General features: G+C 37.3%; 1 protein-coding gene and 1 pseudogene across 1 annotated transcript in view; both read left to right on the top strand.

The window, feature by feature from the left end:
- The window catches only part of LOC143875546 (transducin family protein / WD-40 repeat family protein), a 57,471-nt gene that overhangs the window by 30,617 nt on the left and 1,852 nt on the right, over window positions 1–25,002 (top strand). The window contains exons 12-20 of the mRNA XM_077377118.1: window positions 4,582–4,728; window positions 4,847–4,885; window positions 5,059–5,096; window positions 11,165–11,251; window positions 14,229–14,394; window positions 14,526–14,603; window positions 14,808–14,944; window positions 19,050–19,126; window positions 24,814–24,883. Coding sequence (XP_077233233.1) covers window positions 4,582–4,728; window positions 4,847–4,885; window positions 5,059–5,096; window positions 11,165–11,251; window positions 14,229–14,394; window positions 14,526–14,603; window positions 14,808–14,944; window positions 19,050–19,126; window positions 24,814–24,883 — 839 coding nt within the window. The remainder of the gene's footprint in view (window positions 1–4,581; window positions 4,729–4,846; window positions 4,886–5,058; window positions 5,097–11,164; window positions 11,252–14,228; window positions 14,395–14,525; window positions 14,604–14,807; window positions 14,945–19,049; window positions 19,127–24,813; window positions 24,884–25,002) is intronic.
- On the top strand, window positions 18,490–18,609 carry LOC143876307 (U5 spliceosomal RNA; annotated as a pseudogene).

Here is a 25,002-nt window from a genome sequence, read left to right as displayed (position 1 = left end):
TGACCACAGACCATTTACTTTTGATTATTTGTTCAAGGGTTGATATCGATATAATGTTCTCCATATCTTATCACTGTATTTTGTCAAATTCTGGTTCCTTTTTTCTGTAAATATTGTCAATTTGAGCATCTCCTTTGTCTTGAAAAATTGACATGTCTTCCCACTTTAATGGTTAAATATTTGAAGCAAATATGGGCTTTGGTTAAAATGCCATGCTTAAATCATTTTTAACTAATCTAACATGCGGCATGTTACTTGCAAACATGTCTTTGACAAATCCTCTTTGTTTCCTTTTGTAGAATTGTCAGTCTCAGTTTTGAGCTTAGAATGTACAAATCCTCTCAGTTTTGAGTTTAGAACGTAAGTTTTATGTATAGCAGGGAACTTGCACATGGTTAAGGAGGAGATATAGAATTAATGAATGAAGTAATTTCTTGCATTTTGTTTCCTACATTTATGTTGATGTATAGATTTTGAGTTTAGAATGTACCGTCTTTTAAAATTTCAATCGAAACCTACACTAATTCATCCCACTGAAACTGAAATGCAAAGTGAAACCAAAACCACAAGTGTATGCGTGGAATACTATACCGATATATGTTACATAATTGTATTTATATTAAGGGCGATGATTTTTTTCACCCCCTGTAGGAGGGATGCGCCCCCCTTTAACGTGAATTGACCTCAAAAAGCGTTAAAGTTGCCCACAATTCATGTTAAAGGGCGGCGCATCCCTCCTACATGGGGATTGAAAAAATCATCTCCCTATATTAATTGCATGTGAAATGGGTTGTATTATGTATATGTATTTATATAAACTACAAGTGAAATGTAGCATGTATTGAATTCGATGCTGATAAATAATTATGGGTGTTTTCTTTATGTGATGGTTTTTTAGCGTGCATTTGTGCTTGTTCAATCACTTTCCAATGTGTCATTTTAAATGTCTATCATTTGCATATGTTTCCATATGTTTCTATACTTTTATAGGATTTTCACCAAAATTTCTATCCGAAACCAAAATACTTTCATTCCATCACAACTGGAACACACACCGAAACCCAAATTTGAAACCTTGGAATGTACTATATTGTTCCAAACATACGCAACAACGCATTTGTATTATTAGACCATTATGGATGGTTGTCTTCTTTATGTTATGGTTTCTAAGAGTCTATTTGCGCGTATTCTAACAATTCTTGAACTTTTATCTTAAATTTTCACCATTTGCATATGCTTCCATAAGTTTTCATGATTTTACAAGATTCCACCAAAATTTCCATCAGAAACCTTTCATTTCCATGCTTACCAAAATGCATATAGAAACTAAATCCTTGATCGTTGCCGGCGAGAATAGGGAAGTTTCAAAGAGACTTTCTATGAGAAGGAAACGAGTTCAAGAAGAGAATTAGTCATCTTATGAGCTTGAAGAATGTGAGCAAAATGAACAAACATGGAGGCCGTGGCATAGGAAATATCAAAATGAGCAACATAGCTCTCGTGGGAAAGTGGTTATGGCTGTATGGTGAAGAGAAGGAAGCTTTATGGCATAAAATTGCTGGGGAAAAATAGGCGAAAGGGTTGGGCGATTGGGACTGTAGGAATCCGCCTTTTTGAAAAGGCGAGAGGTTGGCTAGAATTTTGGGAAAGGTTGGCTAGCACAAAACTGAAACCCCGACTGTCACCTCCTCAAACTTGGCAAAAGCTAAACTTTGACGAGAATTCATGAGGAAATCTAGGATCAGCCAGAGTGGGTGGAGAATTTCTCTGTCATCAAGGCATCGTGGTCAAATCTTTCTGAGGACCATCCAAGAAATGTGACTCAAATGAATTGGAAGCTCTTGCACTTCTTTGCGGTCTACAGATTCTTCAAGTCCTCATTGAGTTGCTCACTTGTGATGGAAGGATGTAGGCTCCTCCAACGCAGTAGCATGGGCACAAAAAAGAGCTGTTGGGCCTTGGAGACTTGCATCCATAATTATGGAAATATTGGACCTTTATACTTGGATATCTCCATTATTTTAGTATAGACTGAGAACTACAAATGATATCATGGATATTTTGGCAAGGGAAAGAAGTGGACAGAGCAAATCTGTATTGGGGATGCATTCTCTCCTTTGGGTGCTCTGCAATTAGTTTAAGACGCTGCATTGTTTGTTTTCCCGGTTTCTTTATTGGGTTGCAGGGACAGCTCGTCCCATGTTTTGTTATGTTTCTACTTTTTTGAATAAAGTTTGTTGTTGCCGCTCAAAAAAGAAAAAGAAAAACAGACCAAAAATTAATCATAAGACCCAACTCAGAACATAAAACATTTGTCCGATGCTTGACACTGAAATTTATTTCCCAAAGGATATGGGAAATCCATTTATTAACTAGCATTGAATTATCGTGGAAGAATTGCCTCACTCTTCAGTCATTTAAATGCAACCGGGAAAGGCAATTTAAGCTATGATTTGTGGACACGGACACGAGTGTCTCGTGTCGACACGGACACAGAGTGTCGGACACGGCAAACCCCCAAAATTTAGAAACCGGGACACAGCTATGGGAGGGGATATAGCAGCAAATATTAGTTAAAGAAGAGCTAAAAGAAGAGTTTATAATTAAAGAAGACTTAATAATAAAAGAGGTAAACACATTATTCAATGATAAAACTGAATGTCTTTCAGTCACACTTGACACGGTACAAAAACTTGTCCAAACGCCCACATTAAGTCTATCACTTCGAGCAATACCTTTCAAAGTGTCCAAAGGAGTGTCGATATGTGTCGACACGCGTGTCGTGTCGGACACGGGTGTCGGCAATAAATTCGAAGTGTCGGCCAAATCATAGAATTTAAGCTAATTCACAATGCATGAATCTCTACATATATCTTGCTACTGTTTGCTGGGCCTGCCTAGGCTAGCATAGTCAATCCTAATATTTTAGTTTTTGTGTTTTAGAATACACAAACCTAGGATCACACCTTGGGGTGTTAACAGATTGGCCCCACAGGTTTAATCAGACCCAAAATTTACCTTGTAATCAGACTGGGCTAGATTCTTGATCCCATTCATTTTCTTTCTTAGTTTTTTCTCTTACCAAAAGCAACGTCGGTCCCGCTCATCGAGACTCTAACCCTTTACCATGAATTGATTGGAAGCTATCCATCAAGTGGATCAATTTTTGGTTGTAGTACCATTTACCTCCATGGTAAAGGTTACCGTATGACTGATTTTTTTAACAGTTTCCTTGCTGTTATCTTACCGTCATATTGCCAAATGATTATTTTCCATTCCGATATTACAAATGTCTCTTCATTGAAACAAGAAGCCCTGAAACAGAAAGTACTTCAAAAGACAACAAACTAAACTAAAATTCTACTCAGCAGACACATCGACAATGTAAGAAAGATCCGAAATATTGAGGATTCATGGATGCTTGATGTGAGGAAATGGTTCTGGCACATGATCTTTTTTCGAACTAATCCAATCTAGTGTTGCAGAAAATTATGACGGGCTCATCTAAATTGCGAAGAAAACTAGATTGTGCCCATTGCTTCATCTAGTCAATTTTGGTCCAATGTCGAACAGCATAGGCTAGACCCAAAATCAGGAAGGGCACAAGGAACTGCAAAGTCTTTATCAAGAAACCATTAGCTTTATTGGGCTTGTGAGACACTGTTTGGGGAGGAATGTAGTTACGTTTTGCGGGAATAGTTGAAGCGTCAATTTCCCCTATATAGTAATTTGTCATTATTTCTCTTGCAGAAGTGCTGTGTCCAATATCTTCAAAGTCATTCGTTGCATCTTTTCCTGCAAAATATCAGATGAATAATGAAGAGCTCTCATGATGTGTCATGGACTCAATTGATCAAATGATGGCTTTAGTAAACTAACAAATGATAAGGAAACCCAGATTAAGCTTTCTGTTGTTTGGTGTCTTGCCTCATTTCTTTCCAACTTAAGAACGATCCCTAGGTTACACAAACTGATATAAAGGAGAACGGCAACAAACAGGATTTTAGTTATCTATGCTCATTCATAAAAGGGGTTACATCATACACCTTTCCTGAAATTATAAGCCAGAAATCTTTGGTTTGGCTGTGCTTCACAAATGGACTTTGGGATTGGACGCCATGTCAGAAATATGACATGGGAGATCACTTGTTTCTCTAGGTATGGCAGATTGACCTATTCTTCTTTTTGGTGCATTTGGTACTGAAGTTATATTGTTCTTTAACGAGTTATAGAGACATTATTGATTCGATCACTTAGCACCTTGCCAATGCTACTATTTCAGTGTAGAGAGGCATGACTGTGCTTCCATATAGTAGCAGTCTTCTTGTTTTACTTTTCTTTCTTTGCTCTTTTGTTGGTTTTTTAGTTCTCACTTGTGTTGGATTATTGATTTGATCACTTACTACCCTGCTGATACTACTATTACATTCTAGAGAGACGTGAATGCACTTCCGTTAAGTACAATTGAGGTCTTTTGATTTACTTTTCTTGCTTTGCTCTTTTGTTGGTTGTTTGACATCTCACGTGTTGAATGTTTTGTCAATTCTAAGCATGATTCAACAAACAATTATCTGTTTTCAGATAATCCTTATGATACTGCTGACAAGTGGCTTCTCATGGAGAATCTACCTCTTTCTTATCGTCAACAAGTTGTAGAGTTTATACTGCAAAATTCTGGGCAAAGGAACTTCACATTTGATGCCTCATTCCGTGATCCTTACACTGGCGGTAGGTATTGAGGTTTGGCAAGATTTTTGCACATGTCTTAGGGAAGTTGAATAGATGCAGTGTCCTTAATGACTTTCTTCAGTGGGAATGATTGACTATTATTTCTTCTATGTCTTAGCTAATGCCTATACGCCTGGAGAGCCTTCCATTCCTTCAGGTATGCACACTTGTTCAGACTAATAACTTGATTTTCAATTATTTTAGCTCCTCCATGATTAATACAGATTAATCATTTATTTATCTCCTACTATTAAATATTCATATTATTTTTTCTTAATAGTTATATTGTGACTCTTTTTTGGTTTTGTGTCTTATTGGTACATGTAACAGGTGGTTCAACAAAACCTGTTTTCAAGCATATTCCTAAGGTACTTTCCTTCCACTGTCTTTTTTTTATTTATCCAAATAGAAAAATATGGGATGTACTTGTTGGAAGTGCACTGATATGGAATACTGTTTGTTATCTACAGCTAGTGTTCAACTCAAATCTATCAATTGTTTGTGATACACATTCACACATCATTGTGTTTAGCTTGCTTGAACACATGATTTTTCTTTTTCTTGGTTATGAAAGAATAAACTAATTGGCCAAATACACTGGAAGTGTGGGGCATACACTTGTAATTTATTTTGTACATGAGTGCATGGTTTTAAAACTGGAATGAATCATGTGTTTGCCAGTTTCGCTTGGCAGGATTTGTGTCTGAGATGATGCTTGCTCCTTCAAATTTAAAAGATATCTTTATGGGATCATGTTTGTGTTGAATGCAATAATAATAATAACAATCAAGTTCATACGATTTAATGTAGCATTAATTCTTGCACTATATAATGCAATTTATTTAGGGAAATGATATCAGCACAACCATGTTTTGTTACTTGCACGGTTCTAGCTTGTCTTTTCTTTTTTAAGTGGCTTGTGAGTGCTTTTTGGGAACTGTAATAACCTTTTGACAAGTCTTTAAATACTAAAAAACAACATTGGTTAGCGCAAATATCAAAACATCATTGTGCTGATAACATTTCCCTTTATTTAAATGTACACTGTAATCACCTATGATCCGTGGACATGTATTCACGTGTCTAGGGTCGACATGGATTCAAGGTGTCCGTTACGGTAACCCCTAAAAATCTAGAATTGGTGACACGCTCATATGCATACTTACTTTTAAAATTACTGATTACTAATCATAATTTGCAACAAAATAAATATGGCAGTCATTTGAAAAACTAATAAATCTTAGGATTAAACAACAATAAGTCTCAAAGAAGCATGTGGTATTCAAATAACAGTGCATTCATCAATCTAATCTAATTATCTTCATCATCCAATATGCATCAAGAAAGAGACCAATAGGATACAGTGAATATAATATTGAAGAGTGTTTATGTGGTTCGTAGACGATACCCTCCTTTTTAGCTCGCCGGATGTATCGAAGGTGTTGAACCTAAAATCTATTATCAGATGTTATGATATTGTGACCGGGCAACGGTCTAACTTCCACAAATCCAATCTTTTCGGCATCCACTTAGAGAATGTTTTGGTTCAAGGGCTTGCCGGCATTATGGGGTGCAAGGTGGGCACTTTCCCCTCTACCTATCTTGGGTTGCCTTTGGGGGCAGGTCGACCAAACAAAATAAGTTGGGATCCTATAGTGGAGAGAGTTGAAAGACGGCTAGACACGTGGAAGAGAAACTTGGCTGAGAGAGAGAGAGAGGGGGGGGGGGGATTAACACTAATAAAAGCGGTTTTGGCAAATATTCTGATATATTTGTTATCTCTATTTAAATGCCCTTCGAGTGTAGCTTTGAGGATTGAACAAATCCATAGAAGATTTTTTTGGGGAGGAACTGAAAATAGAAAAAAGGCATTCCATTAGTGATATGGGAAGAAGTCTGCAAGCCGTGCAAGGCAGGGGGTTGGGTATCAGAAAGATCAAAGTGGTTAACCAATCACTTTTGGGTAAATGGCTTTGGAGGTTTGGTGAGGAAGCATCGTCGCTCTGGGCCAAAATTATAGACGGCAAATACGGGGCATTATTGGGGCACTGGGAATCAGACGATCCATTCAGCAAGCCGGGCCGTTCTGTGTGGAGAGATATTTTGGTTTTTTCGGCAATATTTCATGACAATACTAGATTTAGTACCATGTGGGGGATCGTGTGAGCTTATGGCATGATAAGTGGTGTTCGGAATGTCCTTTGAAAGACCTATTCCCGGATTTATTTGCAGTCTCTTCTTCAAAGTTGGCTTTGGTCAAAGATTGTTTTGAATGGAGAGAGGATAGGGGGCCTTCAGATGTAATTTCTTCAACAGAGAACTTCAAGCGGTAACCGGGCTATTTGATCTCTTAGAGAGAACTTATTCAAAGCGTGATGGCTTTGATATAAGGTTATGGATCTGGAATTCGTCGGTGGTGTTCTCCGCTAAATCCTTGTGCTCCCACCTTGTGGCTTGCTCTGTGGCTCCTAATATTGCTAGGGTGTGGTCGATTCATGCTCCTCCTCGTGTTATTGTGTTTGGGTGGGCGGCCATCTGAGATCACATTCAAGCGGTGGACTTCCTACGGAAGCGGAAGATGGGGTGTGTTGATCATTGTGTTTTGTGTATCCTAGCTGGGAAATCTTTGAATCATATTTCCATCCATTGTAGTTTGGTTCGGGAGATTTGGAGTGGTCTCTTGGAAAGATTCGATATCTCATGGGTTTTCCCTAAGAATCTCAACGAAGTTTTGGAAGGTTGGCAATTGGTTCCTTGGCACAGTAAAGGCAAGATCTTATGGAATATTTCTTTCCTTGTGGTTATTTGGGTGATGTGGAAAGAGAGATGACAAGATCTTCAGGGGAAGAGCCAAGCGTGTTTCTTATTTATTTACTAAGGTGTTGGCTTTGACTATCTTCTAGGCCAATTCTCTTCCTAGTTTTCAGTTCGTCTCTGCCTATGATCTCTGGCAGGGTTGGCGCGAGGTCTGTTTTAGTTTAGAGAGTAGTTCTCTAATTTTTCAGGCTTGGGAGCCTCCGGCTAGTGGCTTCTTGAAGTTCAACTTTGACGTTTCTGGCCTCGGAAATCCGAGTCCGGCAGGTATTGGGGGCGTACTTAGGGACACTGATGGAGTTGTGAGATGGGCTTTTGCAGGCCCTATTGGATTGGCTGATTCTAATGAGGCGGAAGTGCGTGCGGCACATAAAGGGATCAAGATCCTTGTGGGTGAGGATTTTAATAAAGTATTGGTCGAAGGGGATTCCGTAAATGTCATATGGTGGTTATCTGGAGCTCACCCTCCCCCTTGGACATTCACAACCTTCTTCAATGAGATAAGTGATATTGTTGGCTCTTCGAGCATATCCTTTTGCCATATTCGGAGAACGGCAAACGGGGATGCCAACAAGATGGCTAGGGCCGGGGCTCAGAAAGAGGATTTTGAGATTTTCGATTTTCTTCTCCCCAAATGTGGTCTTGTTGCTCCTTTTAGCTTTCCTTTTTGTATATTCTCGCTCTCTTTCTTTGTATTGGACCATCTCAGTCTTTTTAATGAAATCTGATCATTTTACCATTAAAAAAAGAGTGTTTATGTAGTGTTTTAGGCTTAGAGAAGAGGGGATAACAACAGATATTAGTTAAAGAAGAGTTAATGATAAAAAAAAGGAGGTAAACACAATATTGATTACAAATAGTAGTTTACTGGACATGGCACAATAACGTCTCGATGCGCCCGCATTAAGTCTGAAAATTCAGTGTCCTCTAGATCATAGGTAATCACTGATGTAGTAGATTAATATTATGATAATGAACGCAGTACATAATATGATTCCATATGTGAAATAAGTAATACTTATACTCACATATATATATATATAAAATGATAAGGAATTGGTATTGACACCCATAATGTAAGAATTTTAGGAATTTTCTATGTCATGTATTTCATTGGATATTCATTTTTGTTAATGGATTGTTCTTTTTAGGTGGAATTGTTTGTTATTCTGCTTTTGTATTTGTAGGAGTTTTCTGTCATTTTTTGTATTTGGTTTGCTTCTATTTTCTTAATATAGGACAAGCTGACATGGGTGTCATACCTAATTTTACGGGTTTCTATTTTCTTAAATGTCGTAATAATTTGTTTGCCTTTTGCAAACCAGCACGTGGTCATGATTTGCATTTTCTGTATCTATAAAAAAGAAAGATTGAGCAAAGAGAGAAAGGCTTTATTGAATTACTGCAAGTGTCATGTTTGCCTTATGCCGACCCCAACTAGTTTGGGACAAAGGCTTTGTTGAGTTTGTTTAGTTGAGCAAAGAGAGAAATATTGCAACTATGCAGAAAACAGGAAGGAACTAGGATTTTCATTTGAAATGATAAAAACTGAAACTATGGAGAAAACAGGAAGGAGCTAGGATTTTCATTTGAAACTATTTGGTGAGTTTAGAACATAAGACTAAGATACTACTATTATTATAGATGCTGTTGTGTAAAACTGTAATATTATTGGACTGTAGCATGTAAAGATTTCAATGCATAGTAACTTTTTGTATGAACTACACACAATTCCTTGATTTTCATTGATGACATCTACCATGACCGTGAAAAAAATAAGCATCTACCATGAGTGTGGGAAAATAATTTTTTGCTCAGTTACAATGTATTTTTGCACAAAAATGATTGGCCATGTGAGCACAATAATGGGTTTATCAGAAAGGGAGCTTCAAAATGTGAAGCATTCTGCTATCGAAAAGGGTGCTGGCACTCAAAGTGACAAGATTCAGATAATTGGTATCTAGATTCATTTTTTTGTGTAACTGTTGTTGGCTGTGTTGCGTTGCATCGTCTTGACTAACAATGGGTAAATTGTCAGTCAACACTGCTGAGCACTCTTTTATAGAGAAGCAGGGTGCCACAAGCATGGTTTTAAATTTCGGCTGAAATTATAATATTTTCACTGAAACCAAAATTGCCACCAAAATTTCCACCGAATTTTCGTTTTCTTCTAAGGCCGAAACCGAAACCGAAATTTCAAACCTTGGCCACAAATTGATGCCCAGCAATAATGACCTTCTCAGTTGCTTTAGTTGCTGTTTATGTAAGTGTAATCGACTTCTGACCTCCTCAGTCCTTTCATCTAGTAAGTTAAAGATCATGATCTTCGGTTCGCTCTGCATCACTCTTAATAATTTTTCCTCATGTGGTATTTTCTTATTTTTTATTGTTTTTCTTTTGTTTCTTGATCATGATATTTGGTCCCCTCTTCATCAAACTCTTTTCATTTTTCTTCATTTTTTTGAATGGCAGACCATTTTCTCCATTGTTTCTTTAACATCCATCTCATTTAATTTTTTAGTTTGCGGAGTCATTTCACAACCTCTTATGCCCCCATTAATACTTTTCTAACTTTTGAAGTCTCTCTAGGCCACCGAACATCTATGACCACAATATTTATCCTTCACCCACTGGTACATATCGCCTTTCTGCTTCCATGGTATGATGATGAAGCTCTCGTTTCTGTATATTCTTTACTGAAAGAATATACAGAAAGGAGAACTGGAAGATCGAGTTCATAAGGAACTTTATTGATAGAGAAATCGATGTAGTATCGGCTTTATGGAGTCTGGACAGAATAGATAAGAGAATCTGGCTTCAGCTAAGTAACTTGATTTTCTCGGTCTGTTCTTTCTGCTTACACCTTCGATTAGTTCTGCTTTCTGTGTCAGTTGCTAGAATTTGGTGTATTTCACTCCGTCCCAGAGTGTGCGCATTTAGTTGGACGGCCGTTCTCAACAAAATCTTGACAGTCGATCACTTGCAGAACCGTAGGGTTCTTATAATGGACCATTGTGCTCTTCACCTCGGTCGACCATATTTTCATCCACTGTTAAACCATAGGACCTTGATAACATCATTGTGGAAGGGGATTTGTTTAACATTATTAGGTGGCTGAGTAGTGATTGCTTATACCTGTGGAGATTTTCTGATGCTATCGAAGAGAACTTGGATAAGATGGAGGGTTATAAGGTCAGATTCCAACACCTATGAATATAGCCTAGCTAGAGAGGGTGTTAATAAACTTAATTTTTCTGTTCTCAACTTTCTTCCTTATTAATGTTTTCCTTTTGTATATTCTGTTGTTTTCTTTTTTTTTTTGCTTTGTTTTTCGAATCTCAGTCTACAGGGCAGTTGTTTTGCTTTTTTATTGAATAATGAAGTTACGATTAAAAAAAAATCTTACTGTCTTGGGGATTATCTGCCCATGCAAATTGGCAAGTTATGCTGCATTGCTAGCTAGAAGTGTATGATGGTGTGAATAACATGCATAAATTTGTTTTTGTAACAAAATAGTGTGCGTCTCTTGTTGATGAAATATTTATGCCAACTAATTAACGGTACTTGTACTTAATTAAAGTTCTAACTTCCTATTTTTTTCCCTCTTTGATGTTGCTTTCAGAAAGGGATGCTTTTCTTTGATGTAGCTCAGTTTGACGGGATCCTCAAAAAAATCACAGAGTTCAACAATGCTCTATTATCTGACTCGGTAAAGTGTTCCATAGTTTAGAATTTCTGCATAGGTTTATCTTTGCCCTAAGATGCTTTTCTTTTGGAATGGGAAACATGTCAGTAAACCGATACCATTGTTAGTATTTGTGGCATGGAAAAGTTACATTGGTCATAACTTGTTCATGTCTAAGTTATATTGTTTTGAAGCTAAACTTATGAGATGGAACTCCTAATGCCCGGAGGACGGAGATACGTGGAAACCTTCTGCAACATGTCATGCCTTTCTCTAAATTGATTTATAGTATATGTAAGGATAATATGTAGGTGATATCAGCTGCAATTATAGTTTTGTTTAGCATATCACACTCAATAAAAATATGGGTTTGATAATCTTTAAATATCAGCATATGTCAAAAATATTAAATCATATATACTTATATTATGGAACACCCATCATAATTCAGTGGGAGTGATATCATGAAAGTGTACCCTACTTGATCATCCAGATCCTAGATAAGCGTAAAAGTGGAGGCAAGCCATGAGTTTTTAAATGATGAACCCACATGGTGCAAACCCGGGGGTTCGCGGGTAACTATGGAGGCTTTTAGGACCTCAATGGGGGCCATTACTTCACAGTTAAATAGTCAAATTGCATTCCCAAGACAGATAAGCAAACAGTTTGATAAATCTCAGCCAAAGTAACTCATGCGGGTTAGCGTTAGAAATATACCATCAATGAAGTGAATCTACATAAAGCAGGCAACACGCATAACAACTTCCAACAAGTCAAAGATGCAAACAAAAGGGTCAAATATACTAAATAAATCACTGTATACAATCTGTCCACAAAGAAAAAAATTATATCTAGGGCCCAATTCAATGCTAAAATGTGGTAAAGAGCCTAAATGAACTAGGGTTATGCAAAGGGGTGACTCCTACGGGTAAACGAAGGGTGAAATGGCACAAAATAGGGCTGAAAAGTAACAGGAAAAGTCTCACCGGGGATTGTAGCAGTCTGTTCACCTTAGAGATGTGCAATCGAGGGCCCAAGAGTGGGGAGAGGTGCATAGGCATGATCCGTACACGGGACAGCAGTACCCTCCCAAAACTAGAGAAGTGACAGGGGAAAAAGAAAGAAATGGGAGAGGAGGAAAGAGAAACAGAGGGAAAGTAAATGGAGAATAGAGGGGAAAACAGAGAGAGATTTGTGAGAGAAAGAGTAGGGAGAGAGAAAATACAGGGAGGTGTGGGGAAAATGAGAGAGGAGTTAGAGAGGGTTGAGGAGAAAGAGAGAGAGAATATAGAAACTGAGAGATTGAAAGAAAGAGAGAAGCCGAGAGATAAGGGGCGGGAGAGATTGAGAGAGTAGAGAAGAGAGGGATCGAGACAGAGAGGAGCGTGTGAGAATAGAGAGGGGGTGAGTGAGGAAAGAGAGGGGCGAGTGAGGAGTGAATGAGGGGTGAGGGAGAGGACTCTCTCGTGAGAGAGAACAAAGAGAGTGACGGGAGAGAAATAGAGAGGGAAGAAGAAGAAGAAGAAAAGTAGTAGAAGAAGGAATGGAGAGGGAAGTTTTTCAAAAAAAAGAAAGGGAGAGGGAAAGAAAGAAAGGAAAGAGAGGAGGAAAGAAGTAGGGAGAAGAAGAGATGGAGGAAGAAGAAAGAGAGAAGATGGGAGGGAGATTCACCTTGCCGTGAGAATGGAGGAAAATGCCATGTCCAAAATAACCAATAATCCTCAAATAAAACAACATAAATAATGTGCCTAGTTGGAAAAATAATGATCAAACGGTCTGGATCACTCACCACCTCATCCCAAAGTTGTGGGGACTTTATGTCCTCTCCGAAAGGGTCAAAAGAGAAGTCCATTGGTCGCCATTCTTACTTTTACTTTATGTTTCTAGATAATTACTTAATTTGTTGATTGGGCTTAGTGACTTCGATTGGCCAACTATTCACGTCCAATTCTACTTAAAGTCTTCCTAGTTCCTATCGTTCTTTGTGACGGGTATCTTTCTATTCTTTGCTAGATTTTGAAATTCATTTTAAAAATTTACTCTTAGCTTTTTGAAAAGCAAACGATAATAATATATCAAGGGTACTGATATTGGCACAACCATGTTTTGATAATTGCACAAACTCAGCTTGTTGATTGGCTTGTGAGAGCTTTTTGGAACTCTAATAACTTTTAACAGCTGTTTAAATAATAAAACACAAGATGTGTTAGTGCAGTTATCAAAATATGGTTGTGCCAGTATCAGTAGCCTGTATTAATTCAGAACATGAAACTAGATAACCAATTATTACTTTTCTTTGGTTAGTCATACAATTAAATTGTTGGTAAAAGTCAAATATCCTTGAAATGGACGGCGTATCTTGATAAAAACATGAAAATATTATCTATAAGAGTTATTATATGATGTATGTGTAAAAATATGAGCAAGCAAAAGTACAAGTTATGTGCGTGGCTGTTTTGCTTTTTCTTGTTTCTTTTGGGCTATGATTTGGCCGACACTTCGAATTAATTGCCAACTCATGTGTCCTGCCGTGTCCGACATGACACGTGTGTCCACACGTGTCGACACTCCTTTGGACACTTTTACTTGTATTGCTGGAAGTGTTGGAATTAATGTGGGTGTGTGGACATGTTTTTGTACCGTGTCAAGTTTGACATTCTATTTTTTTATTGAATATTGTGTTTACCTCATTTAGACAACTCGTATCCATGTTGAATTTGGACACACGAATCCATATCCACAAATCATGATTACATATACTTTCTATTTAGCCATGTCCCCGTTTCTAAAGTTGGGGAGTTTGCCGTGTCCGACACTCCGTGTCCGTGGGACACGCGACACTTGTGTCCTTGTCCACAAATCATAGCTTTTGGGGCAATTGATTCTTCCCCACGTATATCTTTTTCTTTCTAATGGTTCATTGGTTTTTATCCAAAAAATGTATTTCGTAACTTTTAGTTTTATCTTGAAATGATAGAATCAATTGTCAATACTTTTGTAGGGGCAAAACAATTTATCTCTGGCAGATAGTGAGCTGTCAAGGCTGTCTGCCATTGTTAAGATTTTAAAAGATACATCACACTACCACTGCAGTGCATTTGCAGATATTGACATTGCTTTACTGGGGAGATTATTAAAATCTTGGCCCCTTGCAATGATATTTCCAGGTTGGTCTTTTACCGTTGTTCATTTTTGACATCCTGAGCTCCTTTTGTTTCTTTTCATGCATTAGAGGGTCAAGATCTATTGATTTTATCTTCGCTTTGTTTTCACATGGTATATTGTTTCCATTGCACAGTGATTGATATTTTGAGAATGGTCATCTTGCATCCTGATGGGGCAAGACTACTTGTTAAGCATATTGAAGACGGAAATGGTATTTACTTTCAAAGACAAGAAACTCACTGTATTTTGTTTTTTATTTTAAATATGATCACAAATATCTAATATTTTGTTGGATATAGTATTTGCTGGTTTAATTAACTGATTTTACCTGTTCCGACAGTGGAGGTCCTTGTAATATTTAACGATTATATTATTTTCTAGGTAATCTCTTCCTTGTCATTGTGTCCTGTAACAGATATATTAATGGAGACATTTAAAAAAGCTATAATGGCTCGTGAACAGGCAGCGAATCTTCTAACCGGCATTCGAGCTGTGGCAAATCTCTTCAAGCATTCATGTTTCTATCAATGGCTACAATTGCATCGCAGTGAGGTATGTACTTTCTTTATCTTTTTTGTATTGGAATGCAACCATTTTTAACAGAAACACCCAATTAGATTGATTTGAAGGGTAATTTTGAAATTGTTTTGTCGAGAGGGAAATAGATATCAACATTTTATTGATGATTTTAAATTGCATTAGTTGCTTCTAGGTAGTTTTACTTTCTGTTAAAGCACAGGTAGCTTGTCAATTGTAATCTTGGTTAATCTTGAATGGTTTGTGTGGTTGTCTGATTGCTTGTTGTCGTTTTTTTTTTTTTGAAATGGCTGATTGTTTCTTGTTGTTATTTCTAGATGATATTTTATTTTGGTAGTCAAGCAGGGGATCAAACCATTGCCCTCAATGTTATGTCACATCCTGACTGTTGCTATGCTAGGGCATAAGGCTGAAACTTATGACTTGCTTTAATATTAAGAGATATGTGATATATTCATGTGCACTATTAGTCAAAAAGTGGTAACCCAATGTTATTTCTTGGGCTAAGGCGGCCAACCAAGGTCCATGGAGACTTGCCTCCATTATTGGGGAACTTCTGGACAGATGTAGAGGGCAGGCATCTCTATTAGGCACATCCAAAGAAGCACTAATGATCTTTTAAACAGGCTAGCAAGGAGTGGGGTGAATAGACCTATTGCTATTGGGCAACTTCTTCCCAAATGGCATTTTGTAATTCTTCTTTATCAGTAAAATCTGTTGCTTTTTCAAAAAAAAAATGTCAAACTCAAGAGGATTTTTCTATATTGTCAGAATAGTAGATGTAATACATTTAAGGATCACACTGAATTTGCAAGTTAGAAAATACATGCATTGTTTTAACATATCAAAATTAGGATCGGACTATAGTAATTATTTTTAAGAATCTCCCATGTAAACTCACTTATCTTTATGGATTTGTCAATAGGCGACCATCTGATCCTACGACATTTATTTCTTGTTACTTTTTTTTTTTTTAGAAAATGAATTTCTTGTAACTTTAATATTAAGAAATAATAACTCTATGAATCTAAAATAGACGTAACATAAAATTTTTATGCAACAACCACTGCCATTCCTCAAAATATCTTTTAAAGGGAGAAACTGTTTAATTTTGGAATCAAGAGAAGTCCAATAATATAATTTTATTGTAGTTTTTTAAATCAGACCACAACTAGTTTGGGACAAAGGCTTAGCTGAGTTGAGTTGAGGTTTTGAAATCAGACAAGTAGTGATATGCACCAAAGGGTACCCAAAAGGCCAAACATAGCGTGGCCAAACAACCCCACCGGAACATAGGAAATTGTCTGCAGAAAGGCACCTAGTGATTAAAATGAGCGGAGTTTCAATTAAAATATGTAGATAATCGATGGTTGCAGACAAATGAGAGAGAGAGAGAGAGAGAGAGAGAGAGAGAGAGAGAGAGAGAGAGAGAGAGAGAGAGAGAGAGAGAGAGAGAGAGAGAGAGAGAGCTACAGCTACAGCTGTTCTTGGTCCCGGTGCTGCAGCTACAGCTGTTTTATATCCTGAAACTTCGCTGGCTTTCATCTCACTCAAGAAAGATTCTCTCTGTCCTTTTGAACCTCCGGAAGAAAAATAGGAAAATGAGTCTCATAGGAGAAGAAAAAAATAAAATAGAAAGATCATAAGCACAAGTGCTAGTTTTCCTTGTCGGAGTTGGTTTGAGAAGATTAGTGTTCCTGGAGAAGCCCGTGTAGGACGGTGTCACCACCACAATAACCCTCATTCGATCAAGTTGCAATTTACACAAAATACGAAAAACAATGTTGACTCATTTGATTGTCTAACGCTTGGCGAGTCTTTGAGTCATGACAAACTTGTTCGAGTTCTGACTTTTTTAATATAAAACCGGCTCTTCTCATACTTTGACTCGGTTTTATGTGAAAACATGTTGACTTGGACAAGTCACGAATTGACTGTGAGTTTTCAACCTTGGTAGAAGTCATGGATCTGTATTCTTGTGGGAGCTCTGTATTGACATGTGTCGGTATTGGTCGATATTTCGATCCATGTTCATCATATAGGTTAAGTCTAGTGAATACCAGGAGTAGTGAATTTACTTTATATAGTGATCCTGAGCCAATGTACCTTTGATGTATCTCATGATCTGTTTGGCTACTTGAAAATGCTTCTCTCTTGGATCATGAAGACACTGAAAAACCTAACTCACTATATAGGTTATTCTAGGTCTAGAGAATGTGAGCAAGGTTTCAAGTTCCAGTTTCGGCATGTGTTTCGGTCATGATGGACATGGAAACATTTCGGTTTTGGATGAAAATTTTAGTAGAAAATCCTATAAAATGAAACAAATGTACGGAAACATATTCAAATGATGGCATTTAAGATAAAAAACTCCGGGAAATACTAGAATAAGAACTAATAGACACTCAAAAACATCACATAAGCGAGAAAACCTCATATAATGGTTTGACAATATCGGAAACCTTGTGACATGCGATGTCCCTCATGTCTGATAATTTACCACATACTATATTTCACATCCCACATATTTATAAATAATACATACGCCAAATTTCCATGCAATTCATGGAAAGACAGTTATATATTACATATTGGCATGATGTACCTAGTATAAGCAATGTAAAAATGACGAAGAAAGATATTTCGGCTTTCACAAAAAAAGAAGAAGAAAGATACACTCTTTTATAATTTTTTTTGATATTTTATTAAAAATTATGAACATAGAAAATAGTGAGAATATACAACATAAAATTAATATATAGAAGGGCATGGCTAAATTTAATGTTTTTGTTGAAATTTTCAATAATAATGCATAAAAATTATTATTAAATATAGAATGAGACACTTCAATAGTACGAGTTGTGTCTTTTTTTTTTTATCAGTAAGCTGGGATTGAACCTCAGACCTCAAGGTTGAAGGCCAAAGGCCTCACCATCGAGCTAGTGGCTCAATACCCTAGTACAAGTTGTGTTATTTATATGGTTTCCTTTTTTATGATTTTTTTAATATCATTTATTTTATTCTAATATTTATAATACAAGAAATTAATTGCTTTCCCCATTTTAAAGAACATAAATCAATTTCTAGCTTTCACTAAAGGTTTATCCTGATTGTTCATTATCTACATATGTTTCCATACATCTTTGATATTTTCTCCTTTGCCACTATCCTTTTTGTTACTGCTGGGGTACCAACAGGTTTGAAGGTGATCAAGGAAAACCTGTTCAGTAGATCCACAAACTACTTCAGTACAGTTGCATCCCTTTGTTATATCTCTCTACCTCAAATCCAAGGAAGTCTCATAAGTATCCTAGGTTCTTATCAAATATCATTTTTAGTTTGCTTTTGAGAACCAAAATCTCTGAACGGTCACTCCCTATTATAGTCATATCACCCATGTACACTTTGTCCAATACCATCCCTAGAATGCTTGATAAACAAGGAGTTGTTAGACTTTTTCTATAGCCACCGTGTTTTGGTGCTTGATTAGCTTATCTAACCAGTAACCATGCTCTGGGTGCTTGTTTCAACCCATAAATCTACAAACAAAGTGGTTCATACGCCTCGTGGTGAGCACAAAGCGAACTATTCTTTCGCCTTTTACTAAAGAATACCGTGTGCTTGCCACTTTAAGAGGCATACGCCTATTTTTGGAGGGCTTTTTTCACCCTATGGTGAAAAGCACCCTAACAAAACAATAATAATAATAAAAAAATCTGCAATCTCAAACCCGTTTAGCTGCTCCATGGATATTTCCTCCTCCAGAGATCCATGACCCGTCTAGCTGCTCCATGGATACTTCCTCCAGAGATCCATGAAGCAACATAGTTGTGCCAGAATTTCACGAATATAGATTTTGATCATAGCTTAGCTTTAATATGTGTCTTAATGCATCTATTGTCATTCTATGTTGTAGCAATGATATCATGGCATCTATGTCTGTAATTTTTAGCCCATTCGCAAGAATATTATATTGCTTTGGTGATTTTTCAAGTAAACTAAATAATATTATGTGAATTTTTCAACTACGTTCAATATAAACTCAAGACACATACTCACTTAACCATGTTTCAGCTGATGATATATCCCTCATTGATTTGCCTATTCTTCATGGTTGCAGATTCTTGATGCTTTGTCAAGTTGTTCTTCTTCTCCCAATAAGAACATTCACTTATCTTATTCCACATTGGTACTCAAGTAAGTCTTCTCTCCTTTTTTTTGAACGATTACTCAAGTCAGTCTTCTATTGTTGTTTTCTTCATTGATAAACATTTCTTATTTGATACATGTTTTTCACATTATTCATTTAGGTTTTAGTATAACTTCTGTAATTCTTTGGATTGTTTCTAAAGAGGTGTGGTCAAGTTTGCAATGATTTCTTGATTTTTAAATCCTTTGAATAGTTGATGGTGAATCTTCAGTTTCTGTTTGAAGGATACATGACTTTGAAACAACTTTTGCCTCTTTTTTTTTTTTTTTTTGAATGGTTCTTTTGCCTTCTAATTGATGAATGAATGAATTTAAATAGTTCATTTTAAATTAAATGAATGAATTGGAAAAGTTAACTTTGAAGGTTCCACATTTGATATTTCTATGTTAGGTTTAAGTTAGTCATGTTCATGCTTCAAGTTGTAAGAACTTGACGTGTAGAGGAATTCCATCTGTATGATGAGCATTTGATCAATAGTGATGAAAAATACAATGACCAAATGTATTCATTACTCTGTCTATTTCTTGTATATAACTTATCGTTATTCATATATTTGTAAAGGAACTGATATTTCCACCCCTTTTGTGGCCCTTCCACTCCTTCTGTCCTTTCCTGTGTACAGTACAAGGACCGGATGAAATCTCATGGGATGTACAATTTTCATATATTTCTCTTGCGAATTGAAACACGCGTTGGGTTTTTGCTCATTATAGAATCTGTTTGGATGTGCGTAATATAGAAGTAGAAGGAAAAGAAAATAGATTCCCATTTCTTTACGTTCCTTTTCCTCTTGATTTGAAAGGAAAGTAAAACAGTAAAAAAGGCTTGCATTTAGAATATCTACAGCCGACAAGGACTGTCATGTGAATAGTTAATGGCAACTAAACAATACTAGGAAAAGGAAAATAGTCCTTTCATTTTCCCTACTTTTGGTTCAACCAAACGGATCCCAAGGAAAGATTCATCCCTATACGCCCTAGCAAGGGTTTGAATGATTGAGTTCTAAATAGCTATAAAGAATCAGTTGGAATGGAGACTTTGGGAAAAGAGGAGGGGGGGTCGGAGAAATTGACATTGGTTTTTGCTTAATCTATCGTTTCTCTCAGCTTTCAATCTCATCCTTTTGACTTTGGTCACCATTTTCCCAAAAATATTGATTTAGGTAGATTGTGCTTTACTGATCTTTGAATGAGTGGTTTGTATGATACAGTTTGTACCAGGTTTTATTTGGGCCATACCTTTTTTGATGGCTAACAAGTGACCCCTTCTCAACCCAACCCCAATTCCATATTAAATTGTCACGAGTGCGTCGAACTCAGCTTTTTATGTGATTTTTGTTGTAGGGTAATGAGAGGGGTCCACTTCCTTTTAAGATTGAAGAAATAAAAAACATTAACTGGCTGAGGCAATCAATAAGGTCTCAACTGGTAAGGGGTTGGAACATTTTTGGCTGTTGATGCCGTTGACTGTGAGCCTTGTGGTCTTTGTGTCTAGTCTGGAAAGAACTGCCCATGGGCTTGAAGACTGAAGAGAGGAACCTGGCCCATATAAGCCTGCTGAGTCCAGCGCCCACTTAGATGGTCTCGGGCTCAAATGTTGCTGAAGGTTTTCCCTGGGTTAGCGAAGGATGGGCCCGTACTCCAGCAAGATCTTCCCCCAGGGTTTTCTGGCAGAAGAATTGTTGCGGATCCAGGATTGCATTGCATCTGGTGTGGGGACTTAATCTCCTTCTTTGCCAAACGACTTAATCTCCTCCTTGGCCAAACCTCGGCTACGTAGCAACATCGTAACTCCCTCGTCGGTCAACAATTCTCCTGTTTCAGTGTGGATGCTAATTTTTCTTTGGAGTGTATGTCGATTTGCACTGTGGAGGGTATCGCTCAGGATCTCATTCTTCCCTCGCCGGATGCTTGCATTCTGGATGCTGATGTTGGTCCTCTTGGCGTAAAGTCTGTCGACCCCCGCGGAGCTTGCCTTTGAGATCTCGCTCCCCAGTTCCCACCCAGCTGCAGAAAAGTGGAACTCCCAGCACCTGAGCTTGCCTCTTACAGGACCCTTCTAGTGCTTCCCTGCCTGCAATGGAAAAGTGGAACTCCCTCTCATTGTGCTTCACGATTCAAACCCTGAAAGGAAGAAAATATTGTCTAGTGGGATGGAAGAGAATTTGACTGCATTTTTAGTGGAAGGGAGCTCCTTTGTAGAGGATGATCAGCCTTGTCAGAGGAGATCCATGAGGAAAATGTAGGTAATCGAAGAGGAGTATGGGGAAATGGGCCTCAACTTTCTCTGATGGCGATGGTTGAGGAAGATTGCTTACCTATTGACTGGCTAGAACTAGATGGAGGGTTTTATGATTTATTAAACAATCATATTCTGACTACCAGCAAGGCGCTGGGTCTATTCTTCTCGGGTATGGAAGGTGATCTTAAAGGCGCAACTAAGGGACTGGCAGATGTGTGACCCGTTGGAAGAAAGCAGGTCGGAAAACAGTAGGGAGATGCTGAGAGAAATTGTACGGTTATTATCTTCAGTCAACTATAGATCTAGAGGTAGAGGTAGAGGAAAGTGGGAGGTTGCAGACCTCTTAAGGGTAATCTACGAGTGATTTGTCATCATGAAGATTCTCACTTGGATTCTGCGAGGCTTGGGTGCCCTGGGAAAAAAAGATCCATGTCAAAGAGATGATAAACAAGTACAAACCGGAGTTGGTGTGCATCCCGGAAACCAAAATGAATGAGATGAACAAATCTATGATCAGGGAGATGAGATGTAGTCAGCTGGGACTTTGTAGCCTTGGACGCCATGGGATCGACTTCTTATCATTTGGGGAAGCTCTATTTTTGACCTTGTAGAGGTTTTCAGGTGTAGATTCTGTCTTGGTAGTGGTTAGAAAGATAGCTAATGGTTCAAGGTGGACCTTTATTCGGATGTGCGGGCCCAATCGAGCTGCGGATCCACCCCTCCCTGGGCAAACCCTTGGTGTATTGGAGGGGATTTCAATGTGACCAAATCCATAGACAGAGAGAGGGCTGGGAGTAGAAGGATCACCCCCCATTGTGTAGGCTTTTTCGGACTTCATCAACAAACATGATCTCATCGACATCCCCATGAGTGGAGCTTATTATACTTGGTCCAGAGGTCATAAGTATAAGTAGGATTGACTGCATTCTGATCTACCTGGCATGGATATCCTTGAACCCTAATGTGTGCCAAACATTGTTTTAAATTTTCATTGAAACCGACACGGAACTAACAAAATATTTCCATTTTCATCCTTACTGAAGTGATACCGAAACCGAACCGCATATCAAAATCAAAATCGTAAGTGCATTAGTGTTACATAATTATATTCATATGAAGTGCGTGTGAAATGTATTAAGTGTAAATATTTATATGAATTTCGTGTGAAATTTGGTACGGTACTGAATTATCAGGCATGCGTGACAACACATGTCTATGTGATGGTTTCTAAGTGTGTATTGGGGCTTATTATAGTATTTTTTGAACTTTCATCTTGAAATTCTATCATTTGCATATGTTTCCCTTTGTGTTCATGATTTTACAGGATTTCCCCTGAAATTTCCTATTCAGATCGAAACGTTTCTGTTTCCGTGGTGATCGAAATCGAAATTTAAAACCTTTGGGCCAAATTGCCTTACTGGCCCATTCTGATTCGAATTAGCATTGTTGGAAATCTCTAAAATGCTGGAGAGATTAGCTGAGTCATGGAATGAGACTAACTTTGTAGGGTTGGCAGATGCTGTAATTAACCAAAAAAATGACAAGATTTAAAAGAACGTGCTTGATGACCATGATCAATTTAGTTAAGATAAACTAATGTGAAATTTTATAGCCATGACTGGATAAAATGTTTTAGCACTCAACACATGGTTTTGTTAAGGCCAATATTTTGCATGTGTTGGTGATGACGTGTTAACATGTCACTATGAGAGGAACTTTTGAATCCTAGAAAGTAAGGATCAATAATCCTTATTAATATGAATTTCAAAATTATACAAGAGAAATTACTAAAATTAGTTGGGAACCTAGGCTTATTGTAAAGCAGACATAGACAAATAAATGCAGACACAGAAATTGTCGGTGTGTGCTCCAAGAAGACCCTATGGTGCAAAAATTTGGACCATTTTAAAAAAGAACATAACTGAGGTGAACGGGAACCTGATGGAAACTGTTCTATAGGATCTGGGTCCTCCGCTATTGATCTTAGGCCCTGAACCAAAGCTATGTCACAAATATCTCCGATATTTTCAAAATATAGCTTTTTTATCGCGAGATTTTGATAAAACGACAAAATCCCGAATTAATCCCGAGATTTTAAAAATATAGCGATATTTTCGTTTTTATCATAAAATATCCCGATAATATCATGATATTGTCCAAATATTTTTATGATATTTTTATTTTATATTTTTTTCTTAAATTTAATATATATATATATATATATATATATATATATATATATATATATATATATATATATATATGAGAAAACTGTTGGTGAGCTTAAGTGCACCAAACCTATGGTGCGCTTAAGCTCCCCAATCACATGGGGGCCCACTTTTTTAGGTGATCCAAAGCATTCATTTTAAAGGCCTTATGATAGATAGGGGGTGTACCAAAAATCAGCTCCATAGGATCATCCTAACCCCTTCATTTGTGGAGGACAAAAATGGGCAGATTTGTGTCTGTCCATTTTTGTCCTCCACAAATGGAGGGGTTAGGATGATCCTATGGAGCTGATTTTTGGTACACCCCCTATCCATGTAAGGGACTTTAAAACGAATGCTTTGGATCACCTAACAAAGTGGGCCCCCATGTGATTGGGGCGCTTAAGCTCACCAAATATATATATATATATATATATATATATATATATATATATATATAGAGAGAGAGAGAGAGAGAGAGAGAGAGAGAGAGAGAGAGAGAGAGGAAACTGTTGGTGCGCTTAAGCTCACCAAACTTTTGGTGAGCTTAAGCGCCCCAATCGCATGGGGGCCCACTTTGTTAGGATGATCCAAAGCATTCATTTGAAAGGCCTTTACATAGATGGGGGGTGTACCAAAAATCAGCTCCATATATATATATATATATATATATATATATATATTTTTTTTTTTAATAATTTTTTTTTTACCGTTTATTTCCCGATATAAACCCAAAAAAATTAATAAAAATTAATATGTCCAGAGATTTTCCCTTGCCGAGAAATTCCTGAGAACGACATTTGTGACATAGAACCAAAGACACCAAGCTATGCCATGCATCTCCTTTATTCGGGTGCCAAGGTGGTACTACTGTAGAAATGGGTTGAAAGGAAATTTGCTGGGATCAACACTAATTTCCAACAGTAAATGTGCGTAGACCAGTCAAATATCAGAAGTCGTCATTTACAACTTTATGATTGAATAATCTTTGCTTAGTTTGCTTAAGCTGCTATTTTTTTTGTCCATGAGGCAATGGTCTTCTCAACTGCCAAACTATCTGGAGTTTTCTTTCTTAAGCTATGATTTGTTTCTTTCATGTCTTTAGCTTCTCTTCATGAGTTTTCTCTAGTTAGTCTTTGGTAAGAATTCTTTTTCAAATGGCTTGGCAATAACAGCAACTCTTTTCTTGATTATTTGCTAGTAATATGTAGTGGATCTTTGTACAGTTACACCGTGCTGTTGATTGAAAAAAAGGATCTAGAGGGTCAGGCTCAAGTTCTCTCAGCGGCTCTAGAAGTACGTCTTCTTATGTTAGGATTTACTTTTTTTTGGCTTCCTTCATGCATATGAAACTCATATTCCTAGAACATCAAGCCTTATTTTCTGTCCATTTTCAAAATAGTTGTAGTCATTTT

Source organism: Tasmannia lanceolata, unplaced genomic scaffold (assembly GCF_043159265.1).
Source record: "Tasmannia lanceolata isolate RefF3 unplaced genomic scaffold, GAP_Taslan_0.1 ptg000004l, whole genome shotgun sequence".
Classification (NCBI taxonomy): Eukaryota; Viridiplantae; Streptophyta; class Magnoliopsida; order Canellales; family Winteraceae; genus Tasmannia; species Tasmannia lanceolata.
Note: the sequence above shows the minus strand (reverse complement) of the source record. Positions and strands in the feature narration are given on the sequence as shown.